The sequence below is a fragment of the Sinocyclocheilus rhinocerous genome, unplaced genomic scaffold (genome assembly GCF_001515625.1).
Source record: "Sinocyclocheilus rhinocerous isolate Xijiao unplaced genomic scaffold, SAMN03320098_v1.1 scaffold2911, whole genome shotgun sequence".
Taxonomy (NCBI): domain Eukaryota; kingdom Metazoa; phylum Chordata; class Actinopteri; order Cypriniformes; family Cyprinidae; genus Sinocyclocheilus; species Sinocyclocheilus rhinocerous.
The window spans coordinates 240,994-253,390 of NW_015644341.1; the positions used below are offsets into that span (position 1 = coordinate 240,994).

The 12,397-nt window shown below is 34.8% G+C and overlaps 1 protein-coding gene across 1 annotated transcript in view; it reads right to left on the reverse strand.

Annotated features, from left to right (window-relative positions):
* Nucleotides 1-12,397, reverse strand: part of LOC107758139 (receptor-type tyrosine-protein phosphatase O-like) — a 50,679-nt gene that overhangs the window by 35,727 nt on the left and 2,555 nt on the right. Inside the window, exons 2-4 of the mRNA XM_016575807.1 lie at nucleotides 2,816-3,095; nucleotides 1,566-1,721; nucleotides 371-523 (exon numbers count right to left, since the gene is read on the reverse strand). Of these exons, the coding sequence (XP_016431293.1) occupies nucleotides 371-523; nucleotides 1,566-1,721; nucleotides 2,816-3,095 (589 nt within the window). The remainder of the gene's footprint in view (nucleotides 1-370; nucleotides 524-1,565; nucleotides 1,722-2,815; nucleotides 3,096-12,397) is intronic.

The following is a 12,397-nucleotide window of genomic DNA, read 5'->3' on the forward strand; positions in this document are numbered from 1 at the left end:
TATGTTGTAATTTAATTATTTTAAACATTATTATTTTAAAGTTTTTTTTTGTTTGTTTTTTTTTACCATAATGAGAGTGTGGGCCGTAAAAAATATGTCATTAAAATAATAGGTAAAAAAACTCTTTTAGAAGATTAAAGTTTCTTTCAGAAATTAAAATAATTGGTAAAAATATAAATGATCCTAAAAATTGCACTCAAATTGCTGTGAATCAAAGTGAATCCAGAAGGTTTCCATCAGCAATTAATGAGGTTTGTGCACTGCCTGCTCCAGCTCTAACATCGTTCAGTTGTTCCAGCACTAATTAAAGGTCATTTAAAGGTGAATTTAGAGATTATGATCACATGACGGCTGACTGAATGATTCGTACCGGTGCGGTGGCGCAGGGGCTCATGGGTAACGTCGCTGCGGCTCACCAGCGTGCTCCTGTTGACTGTGGCCTCTGAGACCAGCTGGAAGCTGATGTTGGTGTAACACGTGCCCGACAGCCAGTGCTTGAACACCGTCTTCCCTTTGAGGAAATCTGCAGAGACACAGAGAGAGAGTCCAAGTTCAGCTGTGACAAACACACACACACGTAACACATGTGTAACACACAGAAACACACGTAACGCGCGTAATACACAGAAACACACGTGTAACAAAATTGTGTAACACACAGAAACACACGTAACAAACGTGTAACACACATAAACACACAACACATATAAACACACATGCATAACGCGTAATACACAGAAACACACGTGAAACACAAACATGTGACACACACACAGAAACACAAACGCATAACATGCAGAAACACACACACGTAACACATAAACACACATGCATAACACGCGTAATACACAGAAACACACGTGTAACACAAACATGTGACACACACACAGAAACACAAACGCGTAACATGCAGAAACACACATGCATAATGCGCGTAATACACAGAAACACACGTGTAACAAAATTGTGTAACACACGCATAACGTGCAGAAACACACGCGTAACAATGGAAACACACACATAACACACACGCATAACACACAAAGAAACACACATGCATAACACCCATAATACACAGAAACACACATGTAACACAAATGTGTAACACACACATAAACACAAATGCGTAACACACAGAAACACACACACGTTACACACACATAGAAACACACATACATAATGCACATAATACACAGAAACACATAACGTGTGCAATACACAGAAACACACAGTTAACACAAATGTGTAACACACAGAAACACAAGCGCGTAACACGCAGAAACACACATGCATAACACGCATAATACACAGAAACACACATGCGTAACACACAGAAACACACATGCGTAACGCGTGTAAAACACAGAAACACACATGTAACAAACGTGTAACACACATAGAAACAGATGCGTAGCACACATAACACGCAGAAACACACACATGTAACAGAAACACATGCAGAAACACACATAACACGCAGAAACACACAAATGTAACACATAAAAACACACAGGCATAACACACGCAGAAGCACAAACACGTAACACACACATAACAACCGGCACCTTTATACAGCATGTAGCGTGGCTGTCGGCCCTCCATGTAGCTGATGTTTACTCTCGTGTAGATGTTCCTGTCAGGAGAACGGATCTGAAACACCACGCCGGTCTCTGGAGCCGGACTGTAATCAGACATCTCAATGCTGTCTAGAGGAAGAGGCTCTGAAAACACACACACACACACACACACACATACACAGTTCACTGATATATCACACTGGAGAAACAGGAGACTGAAAAATCAATGGCATTTTGTTGTAACGAGGATAAAGGCACTCTGTTCTGACTTAAAACTGTTACTGAAAACATAATTGTTTAAAATAAAAGTGGACAGTCTGACTAAAACACTGCTATACCATGATGTAAGTCATTTTATACCATAGTAACAGTATCACAACATAGCTGATTCTTGCTTGGAATTTAACTTTTTTTAATTAATTGATTAATTAAAGCTTATGCAAATTTTTAAATATGAAATGCGTATTTTTTATTTATTAAGTAATTTATAAATATTTTATTTTTTATAAATTATTTATTACTGCAAACTGTTTTATTATTTATTATATTTAATGTATTAATATATTTTCATGTATTATATTATAATATATGTAATATATTAATTATTTCTATTTATTTATTTAAACATGTGTTGTTCATAACGTACTACTGCCTATTTTAATTTTTTATTAGTGTAATATTTTATTTTCATTTATTATTATCTTCTTGCCTATTTTAATTTATTATTTTTATTTAATTATGTATTTATAAATGTTTTATTTTATTTATTATTTCTGCCTATTTTAATTAATTTTTCATTTTTATTAATTAATTTATCAATACTTTATTTTCATTTATTAATTATTCCTGCCTTTTTTAATTTACTATTTTTATTTAATAATGTATTTATAAATGTTTTATTTTATTTATTATTTCTGCCTATTTTAATTATTTTTTTCATTTTTATTAATTAATTTATCAATACTTTATTTTCATTTATTAATTATTCCAGCCTATTTTCATTTATTATTTTTATTAATTTATCTATAAATGTTTTATTTTTTATTATTTACTACTGCCTATTTTAATTTATTTATTATTTTAATTGAATAATTTATTTATAAATGTCTTAATTAGATTTATTAATGACTACTGCCTATTTAATCTAACTTATTTATTTATTTTTAATTTCTTTCATTATAAATGTTTTATATTTTGATGCATTAATTTCACACATGTGTAGCAGATGACTGTCTTACTGGTGAGCACAGGGACGGTTCTGACGGCTCTGGATGCGCGGCTGTCGTTCCCGAGCATCAGACTGATGGAGTAGCACAGGCCGTGGTACGAGGCGTTGAACTGGAGCGGATGCGGCAGCGTCTGACCGTCGGCGGGTCGCGTGAATAGCAGCGTGTGCGTGTGCGGCTCTCCGGAAACACGCACCGAATACACGGATGCATCAGGCCTCACGTCATCAGCGTCCAGCGACAGCAGCATCCGGTGGTCATCCTGCAAAGCCACCTGGAACGGAGCCCCACGCTGAGAGGAACAGGAAGAAGCGCACATCGATCAACAATCAATCAATGCAAACCACATCATCATGACCGCATTAATAATGAACGGAAAGACGGGTAAAGGGAATCGAACACATAAACAAACAATCACAAATGACATTCAAGAGCAGCAGCACCACAGATCCGGACCGGCTCTCAGAAATGCCATGAGTTTGATAAAGATTTATAGATTTTCTCCCAAAATGAGCACAGAAACCCTGTGAAGATCCTCCTGCAGAAACAACGAGCAGCGTAATATTGCTGTTATCATCTGTGTCTGAAGATTCAATATGAGATGAAGAGACTCAAAGACATATGAGAAGAGCTGCATTATTACCTGTGTGTGTGTGTGTGTGTGTGCGCGTGTGTGATTGTGTGTGTGTGTGTGCGTGATTGTGTGTGCGTGCGTGAGTGCGTGCGTGTGTGTGATTGTGTGTGTGTGTGCGTGTGTGCGTGTGTGTGTGTGTGTTTAATTGTGTGTGTGTGTGGTGTCCAAGAGAGTCCCACCCACGACACCGTATGCATCATACACCACAAACAGTGCACAAACAAACACATGCATGTGAATGCAAGGAGACAGATGTGTGGAAAAGGTTCTGCTCAAGAGGAGCTGAATGTATATAGCTATACAGATGTTGTGCAACAGTGCAAACAAAGACTGCTACTACGGTTCTGAAGAAAGACGCAAGGATATTGTGTTCATATGGCGTTCTTGACTGGCTGCAGAAAGAATTAAGTAATGGCAGATTTAGGCTGGGAGAAAAAAGGTCAGTGCGCATATGAGGATGTTTCTAAGGTTTGGGTGTGTGTGTGTGAGTGTGTGTGTGCGTGTGCGTGTGCGTGTGTGTGCGTGTGCGTGTGCGTGTGCGTGTGTGTGTGTGTGTGTGTGTGATTGAGTGTGTGTGTTAATTTAACATCAGTGACATACTATAGTAGTTTTGGTTAATATCAGATGTGTTTTATCAGAATTGTGACCAAACATTTAGAGATATAAACTCGGAATTGCAAGAAAAAAATTACAATTTAGAAATTCTAAGATCAAAATTAGCAATTGCATTTTTTTATACTTTTATTCTATGACAGCAACAGCTTCCATCATTTTTATATTTTCTGTTTTCATTTGAGTTTTAGTTGAAGTTTTAGTAATTTTGTTGATCATTTGTATTCATTTTTGTTATAAAGCTGTTTTTTCTTTGCGGTGTTTTGTATTATTTAGTCATCATGAATCTGACGTGACCGAGTGTTGTTTTGTCTTTGCTAACATGTTTGAGGTCAGACAGACGACTGATGGAAATAAAAGCACTGGATGGAGATGAAGATTACGTGCAGCTTTTAGACCAATCAGAGCTCAGTATGCAAATGAGCCTGACTGACTGTTACATTTGAAACGACGAAGATTCCATCAGTGGAAATCAGAGCAGATTCAAACTAGGGATAAGCGATACCAATTATTTAGTTTTCCGATACAATACCGATACTTTTAAAGGCCAATATCATCGATACCGATACCGATACGATACTCCTAAACTACAAATACTATGATTGGTTAAATAAACAAAATCTCTGGTAAATAAAGGTATTTTTTATTTGAGTATTGATACTTTCGATACTCGATACTTCAGGATCGATACACTCATCCCTAATTCAAACCTATCAGTAACTATCAGTAAAAACAGAATAGATCAATAAACCACAATCTGAATGCAGTCTAGGCTGGTAAGGGTTAGTTAGGGGGAGTTACGTGTTTAGAACAGAATGCCGTCACACTTTATACAATATTTACTTTACATTCACCGTCAGTAAAAGCAGCAGTTTATGATGCACTGACATACTACTTTTATTACTAGAAAAAAAGTTCATACATATACATACAGTATATATGAAATGTTGTTTCTTAAGTAAATTAAGAAATTTTATTTGTATGTATTTTTCCTGAAGAATCATCACTAACACTCTTTATCTTAAAGAACAGAATAAAAAATATTTTATATAGCCTATCCTAAAGCAGGTTGGAGTTCAGAGATATATCATTATAAATCTCTCTAAAACCGTCCAAAAAAATAAAATGACAGAAATCTGTTTAAAACCCAAATTAATTTCATGTTAAACTGATTCAATCTGACAGCTTATGAAGTGAATCAACACTGAACTGAATCGTTCTGAATAATGACTCTATTGTCTTCTTAGTGCTGCTTTAAATTGGTTTCATAATTGATCAATTTTTCAACATTAGCAGTTATTTTCTTTATTTTTACTATCTGAAGCTGCTTTGAAACAATCTGTATTGTATAAAGCGATATTAACTGAAAAAAAGAATCTTCTACTTGAGATGTTTAATTTAATAATTTGTTATTATTAAGTTAAAAATGTTTCTGTAGCAACGTTTTAGTGCAGAAATAAATTAATATTTAACAAATAATATAGGACTTCACTTCTTATTCAATCTGACAGCTTATGAAGTGAATCAACACTGAACTGAATCGTTCTGAATAATGACTCTATTGTCTTCTTAGTGCTGCTTTAAATTGGTTTCATAATTGATCAATTTTTCAACATTAGCAGTTATTTTCTTTATTTTTACTATCTGAAGCTGCTTTGAAACAATCTGTATTGTATAAAGCGATATTAACTGAAAAAAAGAATCTTCTACTTGAGATGTTTAATTTAATAATTTGTTATTATTAAGTTAAAAATGTTTCTGTAGCAACGTTTTAGTGCAGAAATAAATTAATATTTAACAAATAATATAGGACTTCACTTAAAATATCAGAAACAAATCACAGATTTAATCGGAGACTCATTTTCTTTACCCATTAAAAAGACATTAAAATCTATAAAAATGCTAACTCTTGAACTTTTGAACAAGAGCATATTAAATAATATTTTTATATTATAAAAAAACCTTTAAATATTAAAAAATAATAATATCATTTTTTATATTAATTGATATTTAAAATATTAAATTGTAAATGTATTTATTATTTAGAAATCAAATTTAAATGTTTTTAAACGTCATCTGTTTTAATTATGAGACTCATTTTCTTTACCTGTAAGACATTAAAATATATTAAAATTGATATTTAAAATATTAATATAAAATTTTACATATTTTTATTATTTAAAAATAATATATAAATGTTTTTTAATGTTTTAAATAATTTGACATGGGGGAAAAAGCAAACACACACACACACACACATACAAAAACATAATAATTCTAAAAATAGACCAAATATGATTTCTTATTTCATTCTTTTGCGGTTTTGCAGGTTTTCTATGAAAATTCCGTTTAGGAACAGTTTGTTTTTTTCTAAAAAAAATAAAAAAATAAACAATTCTAACGCCGAACTTTTGAACAAGTGTGTATTAAAAATATTTTGATTTTAAAATAATATTATCTAAATAATATTCAAACATGTTGTGTTTTAAAATAATATTTTGGTTGAAATTTTGTCATGCATAAAACTAATTTCTACTGATTTTGGAATTTTCAGGAACATTAGACGTGTGTCTAAATGTGATGCATTTATAAACAAGACTCGTTTTGAGAAGAGAACCTCGGGAAAGAGACAGAAGACAAAACAAGACGCACGTCACACTCGAGGAGCATTGAAGATGCTGAGGAATCTCTGTCAGATAATGTCACAGCAGAGGCCTTTCAGTGCTCCGATGAATGAAGGTCAGCGACTGAATGAGGAGCGCAGCTGCTGACATTATCATGCAAACGGAGGACTCAGAGACACAACTTCTCGCTCAGAAAGAGCAGCAGGAGCACAGTCTGATGATGAAGATGAAGATGAAGCTAAAGCGCTGGATTATCGCTCTGTAATCCATCAGAAAGTGAAGGCGCTGCAATAATCTTGCTTTTAATCGCTGAACCCACAGGACTTTTGTGTTCCAGAGAGACAAAGGTCTCCAGATTAACGGCCACAATAAACCCATTTGTGCTTTACAGTCTTACAAATAAAGGTTCTTTATTAACATTCATGAATCCATTAAAGGAGTGTTTTTTTAGATGATTAAAATGTTCTTTACACTTAGAAAATAAATGTTATTTTAAGAACTACGATCACTGAGAGCTTCTTTGTAGAATCAGAACCATTTAAGTTCCCTAAAAACTGTTTTTAACCCTCATAACACATTCATTTATCTACTTATTATTATTATTATTATTCAGATTTTTTACAGTTATTTTTAAAGAGATATTAACCATTTAAAATGTTTCGGTCATTGTGGCCTTGGTTTGTATGGAGATCCATTAGTGCCAAAAATACTTTCTGTTAAATGATCTATGGAGCTATATTAGTGTCAAAAACGTTTGTGAAATATATTTCAGCTTTTCCCTATATCTCACACACGTTTGGACGGAATTTTGTTGATGAACATGAATATGTACATCTATTGCAGCATACATTTTTTTCTATCACTTTTTCATCAGAAAGTGAACGTTTGTGCAAGTAAAATGAATTTGTGTTGTTTGACAATTTTCAGAGTAATATTTATGTTTTTGTGTTAGAAATAACTGTAGGTTTGATCAATTTGGACTGTTTTTGAGCAATCATGAGTTATAAAGTCAAAGGAATTCATTCATTCCATTGTGTTTAACATTTGTAATTCTCAAATAATTTGTTCTTATAAATTAAAATAAAATTTCATATATATATATATATATATACATTTTATAATATGTAATTTCTCAATTGGTAAAAGGAGTAAATACAGTAATAATGTGGTAATAACATGGTAACATTCAAAAATTCCACATGAATTCCACAAGTTGCTGATCAGATAAAATGTTTTTAATTTATGACTGTTTCATAAAATAACGATTCTTGTGAAATGTGAAAATAGTAAGCAGATTTTGAATGCATTTTGAGCAATTTTTCTTACTGCAAAGAACATTTTAAAAATCTGAGGAAGCTTTTTCCACTATAAAGACCCTTTCGATCAAAGGAAGGGTTTCATGGATGTTCAAGCCAATAATGGCCTGTTATTTTTAGGAGCGTCAGACGAGCATCTGAAGACACGCGCAGCTCCTGATGTGTGTTAAGGGAGGAAAGCGAGCGGCTCGTTCTGCAGACGCTGCAGGTGCTGTAATTGCGTGAGGAGAGACGCTCCTCAGGCTTTTAATTAAAAGCAAACACACCGGTGTGTTCAGTGCAGCGGGAGGACGGTCAGACGGCCAGGAAACACAACAAAGAGCCCACGCTGACACACACACACACACACATAAACCCCTCCCACCGCACAACAGGAGGTCCAAACCCGCCCACAGACCGCCGACTCGCCCAATCAGCTGCTCTGCCCGCTGTGATTGGCAGCTCTGACTCAGCAGGTTTTTTTTTTTTTCTTGAACTCTTTTCAGAGTTTCTGAAATGGGAACAATGAGTGAATCACACACACACACAAACACAACACACACACACACTCTCTCTCTTTCACACTCACACACACACACACACTCCAAAGTCCATCTAAAGAGTATAATAAAATAAAAAAAATTATCCAGGTTTTTTTTTTTGTCTTGAACTCTTTTCAGAGTTTCTGAAATGGGAACAATGAGTGAATCACACACACACACAAACACAACACACACACACACTCTCTCTCTTTCACACTCACACACACACACACACTCCAAAGTCCATCTAAAGAGTATAATAAAATAAAAAAAATTATCATCTTTCTAATTTATAAGTTACATATTTAGGACATTTTTTTAGTGTTACATCGTGTCCTAACTACACGCGACACGACGACGCGTCACGCAATAAAAGGTATCTTTTCCATGTTAATCAGAGTTTTTGTCCTAACTAGCCACGACGGCGATACGCGAAATTTCTAATTTAGAAACGTTTCTATTTCCGCGACGTCGCGGCTGGAACAACAACATACAAACTATATGACAGTGATCATCTCAGGTGATTATGTGCTTTATTCAAAGTTAAACGTGTCTAATATGAGTTTAAATATAATTTTGTGTGACCTTATAGCCACACTGAAAGCAACAACAGATAGTTTACCTCAGATCTTGAAAATAAATTAAAGCAAAGATGTCCGTTAAAACTGTGAACTCACTGCGAACCAACGAATGTATTCCATAACAAAGATGTTATCAGTCACTCAGTATGTACATTTAATGATGTTAAAAAGCTTTAATATTTATGAATTAGATTATAAAGGTATCCATTTCGTTGCGAGTGCAGTGCGCTTCCAGAGAGGCTCCGCCCACACACGCTTCTGATTGGCTGTGATATTTGATTGATTCTGTCGCGTCGCGTCTGGTGTGGACGCACAAACTGCTTGTCGCTGGACTCTTGTCGCGTCGCGTGTAGTTAGGACACGGTGTTAGAGTTTAGGGGGCACAATTTTATCTTATCATTTCATCGTAACCTACTTAAAGTATTATTCATTCAGTCATTTTTCACCATGTCATGTATCACTGCAATCTCTAGAAGTAATCTATAACAATTTCAACTAAAATTAATGTTTCATCATGTTTAATTTATTTGACAAATAATATTGTATTGTAGTGTCAGGGGCATCATGCACGCACTATTTTATAACTGATATTAGATATTATTGTATAACTGATATAGGCTTATGTCCCTACTGAAAAAAAGCAAAAAACAATAAAACCATCACAGAAAATTTTAATGGAGTTCACTACAAATACCATTACAAACCATCAACTTTTAACCATTAAAACCATTAAAAAATTGCTTTCTGTAGTGTGTTTTGGGACATATTCCATTAGGATTTATTGGTTTTAACAAGCCACCAATATTTTTGTGGAAACTGTGATACATTTTATTTTTCAGGATTCACAGAAGCAATAGAACAGCATTTATTTGAAACAGAAATCTTTTCTAACGTTATAAATGTCTTTACTGTCCCTTTTGGATCAATTTAATGCATCCTTGATGAATAAAAGCATTACTTTACATCTAAACTTCTTTTGTTTTTAAAATACGAATGAATGCTTTGGTTTCGATAAGTATGCAAACACAGACATAGCAAAAGGCCAAGTATAATTTCTTCCTACTTTCTTTTGATTACGAGTACTTTCTATGAGCATCAGATGTGTGTCGGTGAGAAACTGTGTCACACACGAGCGCCAAGCCTCATGGGAAACTATAAAAACAGTGACGGCGAGCATGAGCTCCGGGGAATGGATTTCAAGCGTCTCTGGAGGAGATACAGGAGTCTTTGTGCTGAGAGAGAGAGAGAGAGAGTGAGCAGGCGGGCGAGCGAGCGAGCGGCTCAGGGTCATGTGACCGACACTGCAGACGCCACACATCACACGCATCGCTACATCATCGCATATATCTGACTCTACCAAAGCATGAAACCAACTGGAGATTGAACGAATCTTTTGCACTAAATGACTGAAATATCAGTGTGATAATCTGAGATTTTGCTCCATTGAGTGGCAGTGAATGAGCCGGATGGAGACGAGACGAGACGAGCGTCAATGAATGATGGCAAAGAGTGTCAATGAGGCCAGACACACATTCATTCACAAGTCAACAGGGAAAACACACAGAAAATCACTTTCAGACGATATTTGAAAAAACCATCAGTGTCATCTAAACATTCTTAAATCTGGAGATAGAAAATGACTGAAGATATTATGAAAAATAGAGCAAAATTAAGCGGGTTTACACCTAAAACAAGAACAAAATCAAACGGGATATAGTTAAGTGCAATTATTGTCGTTTCAATGTGAATGTTTTAATACAAACGTGCAAAGACAAGCAAGAGAGAAGCGAAGCGTTTTCCCAAAAAATAAAAATGTTCGACAGTTTAAAATGAAGATATTAGGGCAGCCATAAATATTAGGATTGTATTGTAACACATAATATATTTAGTATATTATTTTTCATAAATACACATTTTTTACTTTAAAGTGAAATATTACTATAGTAGTATTATAAGAACAAACGCAATTTGATTTTTTAACCAAAATTGTGCAGCCCTAGTTTAAGCATAAACTCACTTAATTTTGATACTTAAAAAAAAAAAAAAGACTTTTGTTTTAGAGTGAAATATTACTAAAGTAACATTGTAACATTTCATTTCATACGTTTTCTTTAGCAATAATAATAATAATAATTCTTATTATTATTTTACAGCTATATTAATATATATTTACATATTTTTGGTGCAGCCCTACAAACAAGTTCTGGATTTAAAAAAAAAAATCACAATCTCAATATTGATCAAAAATTTTAATCAATTAAATCAATGATTTCTCCCTCGAATGTTCTTCCTTAATTTTGATGCATTTTTCATTACAAGACTGATATCTTCAGTCATTTTTCTTCTCCAGTAAATGTATCTTGATTTAGATATTTGTACTGGAAAACAAGACAGAAATACTGGGGAGGAACAGCACTTTTGCAGTGCATTTGAGTGTTACTGGTTTATGCTTCGGCGTTTTGACTGAACATCATTTTAATGTTCCTGAAGGTCTGTTTAACTCAGATTTGAGAAGTCTTTCTGAGCTTGATCTGACTGGCGTTTAGCGTTCAGATGGAGTGAATCTCTGATGGTTCATGTATAATGCATGGAGTGTTTCACATCCACACACCTGCCGTCGGCAAATGCTCAGGTTAAAGAGAACCGATGTGACGCTCTTCATTTGCATCCGTCTGATGAAGAGGAGACACACACACCTCCGATCGCTTTAGATGAAGTTTTTTATGCCGGAAACTGGAACTAACTGAACAGTGGCATCATCTTAAACAAATCCAAGAGTTCAAATCCTGAGGTTCAGGAGCGTTTTCTGAGGTGTCCCTTGACACAACTATTAAACTTAGTAATATTAATTTACACTGCAGCAAACGCACGTGTTCTTACTGAACTGCTGCTCTATAAGGGGCCGTTCACACAGAACGCGTTTTTCAATATAGCCGCACAGCATCGTCTTTTAGTTTCAATCTTTCTGAAAATCCCGCGTTGAATTGTACCTTGTTTGTAAATGAATCTACGGTAAAATGAAGTGAACAAAGGACCGAGTTCTTACTGACGCGGTCTGGATCTTCATTAAAAATAAAGTTTATCCTCTCTTTCCTATTGTTGGGATCAGAAGGAACAGGGCTAAACAGGCAGTGCTGTAGAATCGGGGGGCGGGGCTAAACAGGCAGCGTTGTAGAATCGGTGGGCGGGGCTAAACAGGCAGTGCTGTAGAATCGGTGGGCGGGGCTAAACAGGCAGCGCTGTAGAAGCAGGCGTTGATCTGCGGAGGCGGTGCTTATCCACACTATTACATCCGAGTAGAACATT